This window comes from Sylvia atricapilla, chromosome 3, assembly GCF_009819655.1.
Source record: "Sylvia atricapilla isolate bSylAtr1 chromosome 3, bSylAtr1.pri, whole genome shotgun sequence".
NCBI classification, from domain to species: Eukaryota; Metazoa; Chordata; class Aves; order Passeriformes; family Sylviidae; genus Sylvia; species Sylvia atricapilla.
The window spans coordinates 68,699,386-68,719,334 of NC_089142.1; the positions used below are offsets into that span (position 1 = coordinate 68,699,386).

Genomic DNA, 19,949 nt, shown 5'->3' on the forward strand with positions numbered 1-19,949 from the left:
TGTCTGTAAGCTGACAGCTCTATGCCTGCATGAGTACCTATATGTACAAGTGCTCCCCTCCAATCTCATGCACTTAAACAATCTAGTTCCCACAAAGGTTGCAGAAATATTTAGTTCTTCTTGCATTTAAAAGTCAAACCTCAAGTTTTAAATTCTGCATTTCTGCCCACATGATGAAGTCATAAGTACCCACTCCAGGAGGAGATGAAGTGAGATTTGTCAGCATCTGGTGTGTGGGTATCACGGTGCTGTCTATTAGAGAAAGTCAGAGTTCATGGGCTGCCTTCTCCAAACACTAAATCTAAAGAACTGTGAATTGTCTTAGAAGTTAATTTGACCTGTCAGCATGACAGATGAAAAGATCACAGAAGTCCATTTGAAGTCAAACCAGACTGAGAGGCAGCTTCTAAATTACATTATTTATTTCTCTGTTCCTATCTACAAACAGAATGGTTGATGTCCAAGGCCAGCTCATCTTCCTTGAAGACATTTGATAAATTTTCACTTGAAAGTTTGCCACGTTAGGAGAAGCTTCAGGGCAGCTAATAGTGCCAGGCACTGTACTCCTGACAGAGAATATTGGTATTACTGTGACTCATGCAGTCAAGCAGAGCAATCAACAGTGGATGACCTTTAAAAGTCAGGAAGATGCTCCCTCACAAAGTTACAGTGGCCAAATTAGAAATTTGCCGCACTGATTAAGAAAAGTTTTTGTGACGGACAAGTGCTTGTCATCCCAGAAGAGCAGTAATTATTAGTTTCAGACTAAGGGACCTTAGAATTCTGACAGTGATAAATCAGCTACAGAAACTGTACACAAAAACGTACATGCATCAGGAACCATATAATACAGGGATGGAGATCCACAGTTTTTACTGATTAAAACCAAGCACTATATTTTGCTTTCCACTATTTTTATTCTGAGCTAATGGCATTAACATTAGATTTTTACATGTCTTAAAAGGGTTTAAATGATCATTGATCAAATCTCTTCATAAAAATATGAGAGTACTCTGTAATTCATTAAAACTGTACCAGAATGTTAAGGTTTTGCAAAATGCAAATAACTCAAAACATATCACAGCAAATGGGAGAGTGTAAAGCAGATTCAGTCTCTACCACTGATGGATAGCAGGTCTTTGGAACTCGGGTGCTCTTAGAAAGTTTTTGAGAATTTTTTTTCTAGCTTGAAGATTTGCCAAGAAAAAAAAAAAATAATCCATTAAGCACATTCTAAAAGAAATTAAATGGTAATTATAAAGGATGCATCTGGGAAGAGAGAAATGCATAGAATCAGAGTGGTGCCTACTGCATGCCATTTCCTTGCAAAGATGCACAGATGAAGAGGACTGTTAAAAAACACCCCAATCTAATTGGAATGTGAATGGACAGAAAATCAAAGGCAAAGAAGTACAAATGAACCTGAGATTTTTCAGTGAAACAAAACACTTTTTTTTTTTTTTTTTTTTTTTTTCCCCCCCCCTCAGGAGCGGGGTAAAAGCAGTACATACTCAGCTTTTTCAGGTTCTGATTTTGTTTCTTCTTTCTCTTCCTTTTCATCTTCTTTCACCTTCTCCTACAGAAAACCAGGATTAAAAACTGTGTGTAGACATTATTATACAGTGCAGAATTACATAAAAGAATATCCAGAATGCAGACTGTTAAAGGGGTTTTTGGTAAACAATGAAAAACCTGAAGAAAGATGATAATTCACTTTATATTAATGAAGAGAGGCAATTTAATACTGAATTAAAAGCAATCCAAAACACCATCTACTTCAAGAAGCATGTGGAAATTCAAGTTTGTGACATCAGAAAGAGTAAACACCAGTAATTACACATGGTTTTTAAAAAAAAAAAAAGTCAGAAAACCCAGAAAAACAAAGATGCAGGTTTTATTTCAAGAGTACATATAATATATGAAAGAGAGAAATATATATCAGAAGTAGAAGATACAATTACCTGGATTTTTTCCTGTACCTCAGGCATTGGGGCTAAGGAGGGAGTGCTCAGTAAATCGCTCAAACCAGCATTTGGATTGTGAGGGATCAATTTATACTGTCCACCTTCTCGTTTCAAATCCAAACCAAATATATCTGAGAGCAGATCACTCTCTTCTGTTAAAGTCTGCAGATCTGTTAAATCTTCTGCAGGCAAAGCAGCTTCTGTTGGTTTTCTCTCCCCTTCTTCTTCTTCCCCACGAACCTCATCCTGAGTGGGATCTGGCATATTAGCCAACAGTTCAGCCACCTTGATTTTCTTGGCTCCTTCTACTAGGCTTCCTCCAAGCAGCAAACTGCAAATGATGCGAAAAAAGCCCCGGACAACACTACAAGCAAAATGTAGTAAGCCCACCAAAATGCTCCAGTAGGAAGAAAACAAGGCCATGACCATATCCTTCATAGTCATTTTCTTCACTTTTTTCATTTGTTTCTTCAGACTCTTCATGCTGAGCATTTTCATAAGAGTCATTAAATTATACTTGAGAGCCACTAAAGCTGACTTCATGGTCACGAGAGAGAAGAAACCCATTCTAGGATCTTCTTCCTCAGGATTATCCTTCTCATTCTCCTCTTTATTAGCTGACCTTTCATTCAGATCTGACTCAGAGATCTGGGCAGCCAGTTGCATTTCAAAGATGGTATCCTCACAGAAGTTAACAAAAAGCTCCATCTTTTCTTTCTCCCCACCTTCATTGACGACATCAAATATAAACTGTCTCTTTGACTCTTTTACCTGAGGCTTTTCCCACTGAGTCCGACTTGACTCACTTATTTCAAAATAAACTCGTTCAATGCGCTTTGCACTGCCCATGATTTCTATACGTCCGAGGAAAGGCTGAAAGTAATTCAGCACACTCTCTGAGAGCTCAAGGAAAGTCTGCAAGCGCGTGTCATGGGGCATGTGTTCTGACAGGTTAGTCAGGAGAACAGCAACATTGAAACCAATGTCTTTTGCAGGCTCATGAAATCGTTTCACAAACTCCTCGTAGTCCAAAGTCTCATTCTCATCTGTTTCAGCACATGACAGCAGAAACTCAGTTTCAGACTGAGTGTAGTGCTTATGGCTTTCCATTGCCCTGTGAAAATCCCTCTTCGAAATTATCCCTTTGCCATCAGGGTCATATTCTTTGAATGCATCGGAGGAAGTCAAATCTTTCAATTTTAAGAACATATCAAAAAACTTCAGAATCATCTCCACATTATTTGAAGATTCCACAAGCATATCGACCATCTGCTTTCCAATAGTTCCATTTACAACATTACCTAGAGGTGATGACAGGGTATTAATGTCAGCAAATATTTTGCAAAGAAAAGCATATTATAATGAATAGTGAAGCAATCAAAGAGTAAGAATGATAAATTACTGGATAACACACTTACAGGACAAAGCCAGCTATGAAAACAGAAGTCTTTTATATTAACTCTACCCTAAGACTTGGAAAAAATATAAGTGACTATTTGCCATCATAGAATTAACAAGGCCAGTGGGGAGAGATCATACACTTAATACGGTACTAAAAGTGGTGTAGCATATTAAAAATTTCACTATAGCGCAGCTCAGACAGATCTAGTGCCAGTAGTTCACTATTTTCTAGATGAACAGCTGAGTAGGTTCTTTACAGAGCACAGTCTACAGTACTGTGAATTTACTTTTCTTCTCAGCAGCCTTCTATGAGCCTAAAGGAATCAATTTCAGGACCTTGAACATAGTCACTAGATGAATGAAGCCCATTCTTTATGGATAAGTTCACTAGCAAAATAAATGAAATATATTAAACCTGTTAATAAAATGACTATCAAATGTTTTTGTCCCCAGAGCTCAGGATTTCAACGTAAATAGTAAAAACTTTTTCATCTAACCTAAATCTAACCCAAAAGATAAGTCAAGTTCATGGGGGGAACCCCCCCAAAAAAACAAACCACCAACCCCCCCCAACCACCAAAACCAAACAAACAAATAAACAAACAAACAAACAAAAAACTTCTGCTAGCTTTGGATTTTATAAAGTTCTGGCATTCACAATTAATATAACTTATGCCAACTACCCTACCTAAATCTCCCATTCACTTTCAGACCTGAAATGTCTTCTCACAATTGAGACACAAAAATTAAAAGGGTAAAGAAATACAGAGCATTATCTCTCAAATTAAGAAAATTACCAAGGTAAAAACTCTGCTAGAAGAACTGCAAAAGAGATTTCACATTTTTATTACCTTCCAGCATAGACAGCAACATGACAACCATATCTTTCTGAAGATCCATTAATTCCTTCAATAGTTCAATTTGACTGGAATCCTAAATAACCAAGACAGTATATAAATATAAATTATATACTGATTTATCTGACATTTATTTATGTGTATGCATATTTCTCCTTGTAAAAAGCAGACTTAGACATTAAGAAGCTAGAAAAAATGGTAATACAGTGAAAATATATTTAATTGCCTAGCTCTTCACAGCATATTTACACCATTATCTGTTTAGAAAGAGTAATTTATTAAAGACAAAACTGAATGTGGTAAAAGATTTAAAGCAATAACTGGGTACGTCAAGGAGATAGATGATGCTTCTGTAATGTTTCCTGTCAGCTAAAATATTGTCACTTTTGGTGTAATCAAGTTTACAGCTTGGAAAATTGTAAAAACAGCAATAGCAGTAGAGCATAAAGCTCAAAGTATAACATGATTCAAAATGAGTAATCTCATTGTAAGCCATTGAACTTTTTGGAGGGAAAAAGAAAAGCTGAAATAAAATGTTAAAATATTGACTAATTAAAGTTCCATTAGTAAATCCTTAAACATACATTGCATCGATTTTTTAGGCACCTCTTATCTCATTGGGTTCACCGAGTTTACTATGTCATTTGCCTGGAGTCTATCTGGACAGAATTACTCAACTACTTAATTACTTCCTCAGCAAAACAGTGTTGCATCATGCCACTGATAACAAACACTGGAGCAGTGCTGGACTTCAGTGAGTGGTACAACCAACTCAAAGTACTTTATGGCTGTGGCAGGATGCTTTGCCCTGATAAAGCTTATCTGCTTGGCCTGGAACTTGGTCAGGAGACAAAGCAGTGCAGGCCATCTGTGGTGAGCTACTAGTCCCACTGAAGTCAGACTTGACAGATAAGCTGCTAAACTGTCCGAGAGGTCTATGACTGCCAGCCAACTTCTTTCCACTATAAAAATCCCAGGCCACTTTCATACAGTTAGATTGTTCCACAAACTTGAAGTATATTGTATTTCTATCCTGGATTTGGGACACCTCTCCACAGTTACTTCCCAAGGATTGAGAGAAAGAGGAGGAAATATTCCACAAAAAGGAATGTGCTAAGATTGATCAAAATCTACATGATGTTTCTTCTGCTAGCTTGCTTTAACAGAATTGCTTTCATAGAGTGTGCTTTGACATTTAGTGTTATAGTTGACCAGTGGTTTTTAGCTTTTGTACTGTGTAGTAAGTAATTCTGGTTAAGATCTGTCTGATCATTTTTATTAATAAGTAGCTCATCTTTTATAAATTTATCTGATCTTCCATCATTAAAATTTGCAGGACTGTGATTTAATCGCATCTCTGTAATTCCTTAAATTTAAACTGCTAACAAAATCTGAAGCTAAGGGTTTACTTTCATTTAAACCCCTTTCTATGAAGGAGTTTAAATACAAAAAGGAGTTATTTCTGTTCTTCAGATTCAAAGAGACGGCTTTTATAATAAACTTTGTCTAAAGCACCCACTCCTCCCTCAACAATGACAATTTGGATCTTGGATTAAAAACCACATAATTTGGAAATAACAAGATTTTTAATTGATTTGCCCTGTAAGATTTCATTACAAAACTTTTAACAACAAAAGTTATTTACAGCCTGAATGATCTTTGTTCATTTGAATTGAAACTGCACTTTCTTTTTCTGTCTTAGATTCTTAAGAAGTATTATTACCATTATCACATTGTTGCTTCCTGGTACAAGACAGATAATTGAAATGCAAAAAGAAAAACAATGCAAAACCAAAACAAAACAGTGATTTTATTTTGCTACTGTTAAAATCTTGTTTCAAATGTTCTCCAAAAGTGCTCTCGAAACTCATGGTTGATAACAAACCCGAAGTATTTAACTCAAGTATTTAGAGGCAGACCCCTTTTACAGACAAAAGCCATAAGGCAATTCCTTGTAACTCCACTTAGCCACGCCCAACACTTTTGAAAACTGGTATCTCAATAGAATCTGAAAATATTATTGATATATTCTTGTAATAAATATAAACAAACAAAAGAGCCAATATCTATTCTGGTATTTCCTGCTAGACCCCATAAAGAGTTTCCAAAAGCCCAAAGCTTGATCTTCAAGCAAGAGGAAGATGCCATCACTATTTAAAGAAGACTGTGTTTCTGTCATCCCACAGAACACCACAAATAAGTCCACACTCCTGCTGTGCATAACTGCTGGGCTCTATTTGAAGAGGCAGGATGAGATTGTTATTTTCTAGATTCAGTAATCAAAGATGCTGTGAAGCCACTCTGGGCACAGCTGAGACTATAAACTTGGCACTATTGTAAAAGCACATCTTGCCAGTAGCCACATCATATTTCATAATCAACATATATCTACCAAGTGTTTGTAATTACTTAAATACCTCTTTCCAGCTGGCTTTAGTGGAACAGGAAGGAAGCACAATAGCCTTCACTGTGGTCTACCCAAATACTGACTACTTAAAAATTCTTAAAATAACAAAGATGTTTCAAAACCAGAACAGTATCTACCGGCATTTTTAAATGCACTTCAGTAGAAATTCAATGCATTTCTCTTGAAAATCAGGTTTGACTCTGATGCCACTTGTGGGAAGACTTCTATTTAGCCATAAAGAATGAGAAGTGTACCTGCAGCCCAAACTCTACAAGTGTAAGCAAGCAGCCTACTTTCATCCATAAAGTTCCAAGGGCAGGGATAAAAAATATTCTGACCAAGACTACTTTCATTTATGCAAAGAATACTTACACAAAACCTTTGGAGTCAAATAATGAAAACTAAAAAACTCAAGAGGTTTCAGAGCTGTAGTTCTTAACAATAACTAACACTTTCATGAGCATATTATATTTTTCTCTAAAAACATGAAATTATGTAAAAAATTAGAATCAGTGCATTCAATTAAAATGTGTAATTATTTTGAAAATTTAGGAAGTTGAAAAATGCACTGCTTAAGGATAGAATTCCTTGCATCTAATTTTTACACTCTGTGTGTGCCAGTCCCCTTCCCTATTTCTACAGCTTATTAAATGAGTGCTCACATCCAAAAGAAATCCACCCATTATGAGCTCTGACCACTCTCCACTAAGAATGAAAAAGGTTTAGATGCAGACATGTGCTGAACTAGGGTTTAATAATGATGAATAGGGTTCAGTGCAGGAGCCATCAATGAACATGATCAGGTCCTGCATAAAAGGGAACAGCAGAAAACACTGTGAGAGAATTTTGTTACAAAAGACTGGAACTGAGAGTTCTTTCTGAATATCAGTGATATGCTTTGTTTGCAGTTTGATCTAATCTGTTTTTTACCTGTGGCTAGTGATCCAGTTACAGGCCTGCTATTCACACTCGCTCCAGTTTTGCAATTTATTCCCTCAATTTTGTTGTATTCCATCATCTCTGCTTTTATTTTTCCTACCAATTTTTGTTATTAATGACTCAAACATATTAACATTTGTTTCTCTTTTACAAAAATGCTAGTGACTGATGAAGGAAAAAGTAAAACAAAAAGATACCTGAGACAGCTTCATCTGCATGTGGGCAAACACATGAAGGAAACCAACCACAGCATCCCACAGCCTGCTGTGTGCCAGACTTTGCTGATTCCCAGTACATGGCCCCTATTGTTCAGGAAAAAAAAAAAGGAAAAAACCAGAAAAAATCACAACAACAAAGAAAATAAAACTAAAGTTTGTTTGCAAGAAATTCAACAAACACAGGAGGAAATGCACATAAGTGCATAATTTGGGGTTGTCCTTTAGAAATTGCTATGAAATATTAAACATATCTAGAATTATGTATTTAACAAGACCACTGACTGTAAAAAATGCCTACTACTCCTAATAACCACTCTGCCTGTTTTAGCCAAGTCTCAATATACTAATTCAGAACCCCCAAGTGTGTATCTGTTTGCAGCTTTAAACAATAAATGCTGAAGGGGTACAAATCTTCATGCTGTTTCTTCCTTACGTAGTTCTATAAATTAGGAAAAACTTTATGGGAGGTTAATGCAAAATTCACATAAGGGATTAGAGAATCAGTTTCCTGATTTTTTCCCCCCAGCATATTAAACAGTGCACAGAGATAAAAAATACTTAAAGAAAATTCTAACTTCTGAAAAACAGGAACACAAATGCAAATTTTAATACATTGATAACTCTGCAAAAGAGCCGTGAGAGATGCATATACATATATTTGAATATTTTTCTTCATACATATAGAAATGCAGTAAAATAATGGTGAAGAATAAATGTGTCTATACTATATTTCTATGTTATATCTAGCTGCTTTATATCTTCATGCCAAATGTATAATGAATTTTCTTTCAAGTTCCTAAGATTCTAATGAAATTGATTTACCTGGATATACTCTGTGAGAGTATTGAAAACTTGTTTTGCCACCTGGATGGCTTTGGAAAAATTTCGTTGTCCTTGTTCATCAATAACATCCTTCCCAGAATAATACCAATAGAAATCACTGATGGATTCCTAAACAAAAAATAGTTGTGACAAGCACAAAGAGGTTGTGTGGCCAAACTGGCTTTAACTGGATATTCATCAATATAAGAAAAACAGTATTAGACAGTTCTAGTTCTAAAAAATATTTAGTTTATAAAGGCTTTAAATTAACAACCCAGCAATTCTCAAGTACTACTTCAAGAACTGTAGTTTCATCTCAAGGGAATCAATAGAAAAACAAACACAAGGAAGGCAATAACTTAAATACTCCCACAGCAAACCTCAAAATAAAATAAATTAAAAATTTCACAAGTTGGTATCTGATCTTAGAAATACAACCACCTGCATTCTGAAAAGGAGTGCTCAGTAGTACTGCCATGCTGCATGCTGTTCATTAAACAATGTCTCTTTATACTGTGTGCTTGACACCTAGTCAATAGTGGGAACAAATATTGCTTTGTGTGCACGATTCCTCTCTCCATCTTCCCCAAAGGCGAGCTTATTAAATTTTCAACAAAGTAAGCAATGGAATGAAAATCATTGTATTGCCTCTACAACTTCTCCATAGACAGAAAGCAATGCTGATAGCAGCAGTGTAAACAATAAAAGAAAAAGAATTTTCAAAGAATTCCATCTCAGAGCAAATACATTAATAGCTAAAGGGAACTTAACTAGATAAATATTAAAAAAAAGGCAACATAATATATTATGTGCAGGGATTTTAAGAAAGAAGAGAAATATAGGTAAAAATTATGAACATTTATCACAGAATATGTTTATGAATCATTCACATGCTGCAACCTAGAAACAATTTTTTTTCATTGGATTCTACTGTCTTGTGACTATGAATTTTTTTTTTAATTAAAAGAATTTGGAAGATAATTAAAAATAGATGATTGAAAAGGTTTTTAATCTAGCCTACTGCAGTTTTTGGTTTTTTGGTTTGTTTTGTTTTGTTTGTTTTGTTTTTCCCTTTTTTTTTTGTTTTTTTTTTCTTTTTGCATTTTCTTCCCCTCTTTAGAAAGTGCACTCTTCTTATGCTTCATTCCACGCCAGAACATGAACATTCATCCACAGAGCAGCCAGTCCTCAGCCTAAATCAGAATACGGATGAAAAAGCAGCTGGCTGAAGCTGAACTTGAGCAATACAAAATGCTTCTCGCTCACAGGGTAGTTTCACACAGCACCTGGCTACCCGTGCTCCAGGGACACACCGAGCATGTCCCCACCTCCTGCCGCTCCCCTTGGTTAACAGCCTCCACCACACTTCCTGCCTGGGAAGGCTGGAACCACTCTGTCACATGGATGTTACCTCTGACTCTCCCAGTACAAAATAACCCTTCTTAAAGAACTGCAGCCACTACAGAATTTCAGACTTTCTCATCAGCTTGGGCTACAGGGATCAGAATAAGTGTGATGACAAATAAATGCGTTCCTATAATAAAACTTGTATATAAGTCGTATTTTCATCTACTTACTTAGTATATAAATTACTTACCTGAACTCTCAATAAGTAATCCACAGTAGAAATGATAATATTAACAGTTGTGTTGTTACCAGTTTGAGTTCTCAGGTAATTCTGAAAATCTAAAAATTCAAATAGAAGCTTAATATAAATTTATTTAAATTTCAAAACTACTTCTGAAAATTATTTCTGATTTACGATGATCTAGAAAAGTTTAGCTTAGAGGCATGGATTGGATTTTATTCTCTTTTTATTTTTTTTGTCAATAAAGAATTTTAAGAGTTTTAACATTTTATTGCAAAGATCACATCCCAGTGAACTTCTGAAGCCAGAACCTTGTTTATATATTTCACCTGTAAAACTTAACTTGGTCTTAATTTAATCTATTTATGACTAGAACTACATCAATATCAATGCACTTTTATACCTAGAATATATTTTGTTAAGTAAAATTAAATCAGATACTTATACAAATCCTGACGACTAAGTTAAAAATATGTCTAATGCCTAAAAAGGAAAAATTTCCTTTTTTTTCTCTTTTCATTCCCTAAGAATGACAGAGAGAACACAGGGAAATATACTTAATGATAAAAATACACTTAAATTATGCATTTTTAATGTATTTTTTATATTTAAAAGATATGTTGTTTCTTCAAGAAAGTTGTTGTGTACATTGAAATCTCACATACAATTCTAACCCACATTAGCGGGAAATAGTGTGCACCAGAAAGCAGACATGCCAAGGGACAATAAATACAACTTCTTCTTACATATTCCTCTGATCTTTCATGTCTAGAAGTTATAAACCACAAACATTTTGCTATGTAAATTTGACTTTCCTAGTAGGTCAAGATTCAAAACTCATAGTTTTGGAAATGATTATCTTATCTACAAATTTAGGGCTGTTAAAAAATACTGGCAACTTAATTCCACTTAAAGATTTTCCCTTCCTGTACAGTCTAGTAGTTATTCCACCTTTCATAGGATTTTATGAAGGCTGCCAAACCTTCAACAATTAGGAGCTTTTATCATCAGTACCGTCACCTTGATTTTGCTGACTGGCAGCCTGCCCACAAACCTGAATTGTGTCCTTCACAAAGCAACTGAAGGAAGCGGAAGAGGTCACAGGTGAACTCATCATCCTGCATCACCTTTTCTCCTGCAGAAAGGCCAGATGGAAGCAGGTTATCACTCTGCCAAGTAACACCCCACAGCCCCTGAAGAAAATCTCCAGAATTTATATTAATAAAGAGAGAAGGAGAGAGAAAATTTATAACCACCAGTCTATCTGAAGCACCTATGACTTGTGCTTGGCAGATAGTTATTTGGTTATAGAAAAAAACAAAATTACAAAACTTAACTTTTGATTTATAAATATGGCAGCATGAGCTTGGCAACATTTTACAAATAATCCCCAATCTGCATTCTTGTTTCACTTCACTGGGCATGGAGGCTGTGTCACATACAAAGGTTAGGGTTGGACCAACTTGGTCCCCGTTTATCACAAAAGAAGGTACTTAAAATACAGAATGAGATTTAATCAAAAGGCTATGAAAATCACTCCTCAAATAAACCATTTGATTTTAAAATATTCTAAAACAACCCATGAAATTTACAGCTGTGTGGACTCTCAAGCACCATTTAGACTGAAATATTTGAGGATTTAGTACCTGTCTGCTGCTGACACAAAGCAGACATGTCTCCTTTGACAAAAAAAACAATACATTTTTAATTAGTTAAGACCAAATGCCAAAATGCTTTACTGAATTAGGCCCTTCAGTTAATTTTTTTGATAAATAACTAATATCCAAATGAATAAAATTTCAAGCATTATTTTTTCCCACACAGGAAACAATATACTAAAAAGCCCTCAATCAAAACATCATTATTTCAAGTACATCAATACATAAAGTTAACTTTGTACAGGGACATGTGAAGTCGAGAAATAACCATTCACCCAGGAAAACAATCACAACTGAGGAAAATGTAGAACAGCTTATAAAATGACACACGAGGACAAAACTATAGGTGTTAAAGCAGTAAAGGCCACCTATCAAAAGTAAGAAAATTCCCATGTAGAACCTTGGGGAAGTGTTTTGACTACATATGCAAAGATGGAAGTCACAAAAACTTCTACTACTTATGAATATATATAATTTGAATATATAACAAGCAGTATCTGTGAACAAGAAAAGGAGGGAGATGAAAATTTAAGCAAACTGCAAAACAGTTTGAAAGAATTTTTCTTTGAGGGGATATAATTTAGGTTCTACAAAGAGAGAATCCTGAACAGAAGACCAGAAAAAAAATTAGATACCTTAGTTAAATCAATGATTGCTTCCATCCTGTTCTACTGGTATATAACTCAAATTATAATATTCACATTTACAGATTACTATATTATTATTATTAGATTATGACTGTTTGGGCTGAATTTGGCTATGATAAAGCTAACTTTCCTCATACTAGCTAGCTGAAATGTAAACAGTATTTATGTACAATTTGGAGTATAAATAGACATGATCAGAAGTTTAACTTTACATAAAGTCATGAGCAATTATAATTTCAAGATAATGGACTAATGAGTCCACAGACTGTGAATTTTAAGGTGAGGATCTTCAGTACACTAGGAATAGGAATCAAAAGTATTTTGAAAACTAATATGAATATCTTAAAGTACAAAATTTCACGCTTTTCTGTTGCCCTCAAGACAATGTTTAATGTTAAGAGTATATATCACTAAGGCATAGGCCAACATAATTTCTTGAACCATAGGGAATGATAAGATGCTTTTTCTCCTAATTCTAGATATGAACTTCAGCAGTCACAAAAATACCCAATTATTTCTCCAGAAATGAGTTAAATACTTTGAATGACTTTCCATGAAATTTTTCTCCACTGAAAATATAACTACGAGGCACATAGTTTTTCAGTCACAGGAGACTGAAAACCTTTTCAGTTAATTAAACAATGAAAAATAAAACATTGTTTCTGTCAATGCTAATAAAGGTATATATGCAATATATGCCCAAGAAGGCAAAAACAGAATGTGCCTGGGCTCTTAAAAGTATATTATTCAACATTACATGCAAGTTCAGTCCTTCACAAGAGTTTCATATGCTGCTGGTCAAATGCAATAATAGAGAAGATTTCTCAGGATGAGTTACTTTCTTCTTTTCAATCTAATTGAACTCCTGTCATGCTTAAAGTTTCATGTGGGCTCACATGCTCTGTTGAACAAGGTGCGAAAATAAGAATTACAAAAAGCCAAATATTGGATGAAGCCTGTATCACACATATAATGCTTGTAGCTTGACTGCTGAAATAGCAGTGATTTTATAAAATAACTCCTCAGGAAATTTGTTCGGAAAAATCAAGCCCATGAAAGGCCCAATCATCTTTTTCTTGTGTATTAAGGCACCACTGAATCATAGCCATTTGTAGGAATAAGATTACAGAATAAGTCACAGTTTAATATTTTTGACCACTATTCTCCTTGTTCTCTTAGGAATCAAGATTCCAGGACAAGAGGAAAACAAGCCACAAGTTAAGATGTTATACAGATCCTGGCCTTTAGTACAATTTCGGGATTTCAGGAATTTTTAATAAACAGATTTCATTCTTATTATTGGAAGGGCCTGGAGGGTCTTTTAATTAGCTCCACTGTAAATAATTCACAACTTGAACACAAGGTATTGTGTTCAAAAATTCTTCAAAATCTGAAGGTGTTTAGGTGCATCGTTGCATAAAAGCTGAAAGGTCTGTTCCTTTTAGAACTAATTTTACATATTTTACAATTAAGCAAAAAAAAAACCCCAACAAACTTATCTCAAACCATCTGGCCACACTAAGATTTACAATACCCTGGTTTTCAATTTTTACACCTGATCAAAATCAGACTAGAAGCAATGTTAGTATAGACAGGATTTTCCATTTTCAGATTGTACTTACTGACTATAAGTGATGCCTCACTGGCAACTACAGAATTGAAATGGAGACCCATTTCTTTCTATACAATTCAGAAGAGCAACCTTTGCTGCTGTGCACACAAATTCATGCCAGTTCACACAAACATTTGCAAAGAATGCACTTACAAACATACATGCTACATATAGTATGATTTAGGTTGTTATGAAAAAACATTCTTTAATTTCTGTTGGTATTAGATATATTCTAATACATGTTTAGATGTTAAAATGCTGCCATTGCTCATGCTGTATGTAAATGGTATGGCTGTACACACAAAGGCTTTAAGCCTGTAACTTTCGCAAAACTGGCAGTTTGTGATATACAGGAACAGAGGTATCATGTAGGAAACAAAAAATAAAATTCAATGAAAAATAAATGCATGGGGTTGTTTTCATTGAAAGTGCATGTATCAAAGTTCAGTGATTCCCTCTATCTTTCTTGACTTTATTTTTTAAATTTTCAGTGAAAAAGATCTTACTTCTATTGCTACTCAAAAACACAGGTTGGATAGTACACATTACAGAAATATAAAAATACTTTCAGCTTTCAAATGGGAATTTTTATGATGTCTGTGAATAAAGAGCAAGTCGGTCCCATTATAAAGTGAGTTGATTTATTTTTATCACAAGATCCAGACAGTATTGAGTTGGATTGTTAATGCTGCATGTCTTTGACTTCTCAACAGTCTAATTCAAGTAAGAAATGCACTTGGTTCCTCAGTGAGTGAAATTCCCTGAAGTTATTTAAGTTCTCTTTCAAATGAAAATACTGATTCAAGTGTGACTTTAAGTGTGAGTAGGTTGGTGAAGGCCAAAAGCTTATCTATTAATTCGACATTATTAATGGCAGAAAATAGCTCTAATGTAAACCTACAGTACAGCTTATTATCTGCCTACAGCTAGTTATGACCTCTGTCTCTCAGATTGGTAAAAGTCTCATTCTAAATCTGTATTTTATTAAAACAAGGCTTTTATGAACTTACAGAGAAATGAAAGGAAGACATGATAAAATATCAAAGAATTGAACATTAAAATAGAGCTTTCCTGAGCGAGGTAAAAAAGGTAAAATAATCTGAGTGTAAACTTAATATCTTAAGTTTTGTACTTCATATAAGTAAAACAAGTCTCTCCAAAAGAGAAAAACATTGCACTTTCAAGATTTTTGTGACTCACAGTGAAATGGCAAGGAGTATGAGTGTTAAATAAAAAACATTGCAAAATAGTAAGTATTTCTATATATCTTTGATTTTGACCCCCCCTTTTTGGAAAAGGAAACAGAACAATCAAAACAAAATACATACAGAAGAAACAACATTGAGTACGCCACAAAAACAAGTAAGAAACACATCTGCTAAAGAACCATCAATGTTGTTACCAGTGGGGGTTCCAGGGTTTGGAAAGGGAAGGTAGTACCAGTCAGAGGAATATCAGGACAAGGCACTTACGATGTGGACAGCACAAAGAAACAATGGGAATAGAGCAATAAATTTCACATCCATGTTGACTCAATACAGGGCTTTCTATCTATTGCTAAGATTGGCATGGGACCAGAAACAAGATCTGCACATGACAAAAAGCTGACTTTATTCCCATAAGTTTCAACAGTTTTTCTTTGACTTTGGGAATAATAGTTTCAGGCTTGTAGGTTGCAAAGTCAATGACAATTACTCATGAATGTGCTTCTGCAGCCAATTGAGATGAAATGATAAACAGGCCAAAATGCACATTTTACAACCCATCATTTCCTTGGGAATCAATAAAATTATCTCTGATTGAGGAGTAATTAATTACTGATAGACTAAGCAACTTTCTCAAAAAAACAAAACCAAAAACAACCTGGGAGAAAATCTTTCTCATCTTTAATACTTCCTTTGTAGTAATAACAGATGGTTACTCACAGAATTGCAGACATAAAAGGCCAGATATCCTATGAAATCTAGGATACTTTGAAACTGTTCACCACAGGAGCTTCCCCAGAGACACACTGGCTTGGCTTTCTTAATGCTATCAGTTATTAATATCAGTACCTGTACAGCTCTTATGTAAACTACTTTTCAATTAACTGAAAAAGGTGTGCTTCATAATATTAAAAAAATTACTGTTTGAAGGTAGCATATTATCAACAATAATGTAATTTTTAAGGGGCTAATTACAGCCACTTTTGGTTTTCTTTTGTCTTGAATTTTCAGTAGCTGGATATTAATATGTAGGAAAAGATGGTGTTAGCAAATATTATCCCTTTGTGCCAAGAAATCTTTGACACAGTGATTACTGTATCTTGACACTGCTACTGCTCAGAAACAGAGAAAACAAACAAAAAATTACCCTAATCGCTGTGTAGAATTTTGTTAAGCTGCCAAATAAGAAAATTCCCACTGAGAAAACAAATAAAACACCAGATCATCCTCCTCTCCAACATTTGGCTAATGAAAAGACATCTGCTGTGTTGGAGTTCATTGTTTCTGCTGACTGGTATACACATTTTGTATTTTAAATTCTCTTTTCACATGGTGACATGAACATCTCATGGCAGCTGGTCCTACAAAGCTTTTCCTCTACTTGAAGTACAGAAACTTTGAGGTATTGCAACCATAACACACCAAATAGCTTTCAGAATAAGGAAGAATCACCTGTAAACAGTATTGATTCATCTTAATTAGCAATGCACCACCTCTTTCTGGTATCAACTCCTGACCGCATTAGATAAACCCAGCCAGTGGTAAGTCCTCTCCTTACTATCCACCCTCAAATCCTCACTGGATCCACCACTGATTTCCTGGGCTTGCACAAATCAATGCAGCAATAAAGCCACATTCAATACACAACAAAAAGGCTACAGGAGGGCTAAAGCACAAGGCTTTGAATATGTGTATAATTTTGTTTTTCCTTTTAACATTCATCCATTGCAAATATTGGGCTTGCTAAAATGAAAACAAATAAAAAAGAACAGGAAAGGAAAATATAAAAAAGCTTGTTGCTCTTACATCTACTATGTCAGTCACTGTGCAAATCCTGATAAATAGAGGAAGACCAAAATGGGAAGGTTTGATGTGTAAACCAAGAATTTTAGAATGAACAACTATAATATTAACAGAAAAATCACACTAGTTTAGCAGTCTTACAGGAAAAAAAATCTAGTGACATTCAGGAACTGTACAGTGCTGACACAAAGCTAAGAGCAGGGAAAATAAGGAATAGGCAGTTGTTTTTAATAATTACCACGCTCATGGGTGATGACTGAGGAAGGGAGGACAGGACAATTAGTTCAAAGAAAAAGAAACAGGAAAAAAAGAAAAAAGGTGAGAATTTGTTTTAGCAAATACAAAATACAGTTAGTATTGGTTTTGCCAAAATTTGTTTTGTACTAAAAGAGAAACATCAAATGAACAGAAAACAGAAAAAAAAAATTCCTCAAATGAGGAAGGACAAAAATACTCTCAACATCAGTAGAGTCAATTATGCAGCATTTAAAGATTTATTTGTATTTGCATGCAAAATCAGTCATTTCTAGAAACAGAGGCAGAGGTCAAAAGAATAATAAGCCAATATCTTGAGAGTCCATTTCAGAATCCAACATTATGAATAAGTTTAGTCATGTAAGAGTAGAAATATTATCCAAAAGAACAAAGGGCTGTGCAGAATAGTCTTCAGTAAAACATGAGAGTAATGGCTAAAATTTATATGCCAGATAGCTGTACCAGTGCTCAATTGACAATCTTGTATCTGAATTTTATCCACATGGGTTCACTTTTTTTTTTTTACTCATATAAGTCTAGAAAGACTTAATCTACAATTTAAACTCTGAGAGCACTTTTGGAGAAGCAGAAATTTTTACTGGCCTTGAAGTCATTCAGACAAACATAATAGTTGATGAACAATTATTGTTTAAGCAGTTGAATATTAAAGAAATAGGCCGCATAAAAGACCTACGGGCACAAGGGACAATGAGATATGTAGTGCTGCTGGTATGAATTATGACCCCTAAAATGAAATAGGGATTATACAGTCAAGCTTTTTTACCTTGCTTTTAAGATAAAAAACATGTTAAAAGGTTAGGTCACTGTGGGATTTAAATACAAAAATGCACTGTAAAAAATACTGAAGGGAAGAAAATGTGCTTTGGTAGCTCTAATAAGCATGTAAGAACGAACTTAATGTATCCGGACAACCACAGTAAGGGAGTAGTAGAATTCGTTATCAAACAGAAGAAAGAAATTGACAGTGAGCTAACAACACCAGGGGTGGAAAGCCAAATTGGTTCAAAGTCAAAACTAGAGTGAAATTTTTGCAGTATTTTCCCAAAGACAAACAGAAGAAAAATATTTCAAAGAGAAAGCTTTCCCAGACCTTTTTCCACAGAGCAGATAGATTTCCCTCAACCTCTTATATTTAATTTATGGCTTGTAAGTAAGTGGTGTGGTTTTCAGTTTAAGAAATCAGGTGGGAACTTTTAATTTCATTTTATGCTGAAACTGGTTGGGGGCTTCTGAAATGTTTTACATGCATAAACACCACTGTTTGTAAATGGAATATGTTTTCAATTTTACATGTAATGTCTTCACTTCTTCAGAATGATGAGAAAGAATCCTCTGAGATCATTCTGAAACTCAACATGTGCTAATGATTTACTGTTGACAAGGACAGGCTTATGTATGTCAATTAAATACAAATCACTTTTAGGAAATCTGTTTTAGCTTCAGCCTCTAGATATATATTTACATGGTTCATTAAATCATAGACAATCCTGAGTTGGAAGACACCCACAAGTATCTTCAAATTCTAAATCCTGGCCCCATGTGGGACACCCCAAAATCCCATCATGTGCCTGAGAGCATTGTCCAAACACTGCTTGGGCTCTGTGAGGCTGGTGCTGTGACCAATTCCCTGAAGAGCCTGTTCAAGTGACCAGCTACCCTCTGGATGAAGAAACTGTTCCTTATACTTAACCTAAACCTCCCCTGGGTTCTTTCAAATTCAGCTTGCTACTGCAAAACTTAAAAAAGGTCATGGATAAATTTCTGTTGAATCAATAGTACCTGATCCCTCTTCAGTCACCATGCCAAGGCCTTCTGCTTTGTTCTGACGTTCAAAGGCATTTAGGTCAAGAACACTGCGGTGAGAAAAAGTACATTTATCTTGTGACTAATTAAATATATGCAATATTTAATTTCATGGAAGTTAAAAAGGATGCGTGATGTGATTGAAGTTTACAAGCATACTAGTATTAAAAAGATACATCTCAGTGATTTGATATATGTGTCTGTTATTAGATTACAAATCTCAGCTCAACAGCCTTAACCTGCTTTTGCCCTGAAAGTGACCACAGAATTCAGCTCTGTATGACTGACCAAAAAAATAGAATAGGGAAATGTATGCATTTATGATATACATACTAATTTTTAGGTGCTATAAAGAAGCTGAGTTATTGACTACTGTCATATTATAGCCCAGTCCATAGCAAGCAGCAAGGTCCATTAAGAAACTGCCATTACTAGTTCCACTTAGTGTTTCTCTCTCTCCACGTTCTGAAAATCTGAGGCTGCCAAAAGGGAATATGCATGCAACTAACCAGATTTATGGAACATATACCACACGTACTTCATTTGTCAACCTGCAAGGTTCTGCCTTTCAGGGCTCTGCATGTCATCTGGCCAGGGATAACTTTTGTTCATAAGGAAAACAGTTATAAAAGCCAGATGAACATAGAACTATGACAGCACCTCTGTTGGCAAGAAGCCTCAGTGGTTTCAAAATGAGACTTGGCCAGAGACAGCATTAAGAAAAAAGAATACATAACGTGATGCCCATG

The 19,949-nt window shown here is 35.0% G+C and overlaps 1 protein-coding gene across 3 annotated transcripts in view; it reads right to left on the minus strand.

Annotated features, from left to right (window-relative positions):
* RYR2 (ryanodine receptor 2) overlaps nucleotides 1–19,949 on the minus strand; it is a 378,658-nt gene that overhangs the window by 24,327 nt on the left and 334,382 nt on the right. For all 3 annotated transcript variants that reach the window (XM_066315680.1, XM_066315679.1, XM_066315678.1), the window contains 8 exons: nucleotides 19,177–19,250; nucleotides 11,251–11,331; nucleotides 10,206–10,294; nucleotides 8,609–8,737; nucleotides 7,766–7,870; nucleotides 4,217–4,298; nucleotides 1,962–3,265; nucleotides 1,512–1,576 (listed from right to left, as the gene is read on the minus strand). In XM_066315680.1, coding sequence (XP_066171777.1) covers nucleotides 1,512–1,576; nucleotides 1,962–3,265; nucleotides 4,217–4,298; nucleotides 7,766–7,870; nucleotides 8,609–8,737; nucleotides 10,206–10,294; nucleotides 11,251–11,331; nucleotides 19,177–19,250 — 1,929 coding nt within the window. The remainder of the gene's footprint in view (nucleotides 1–1,511; nucleotides 1,577–1,961; nucleotides 3,266–4,216; nucleotides 4,299–7,765; nucleotides 7,871–8,608; nucleotides 8,738–10,205; nucleotides 10,295–11,250; nucleotides 11,332–19,176; nucleotides 19,251–19,949) is intronic.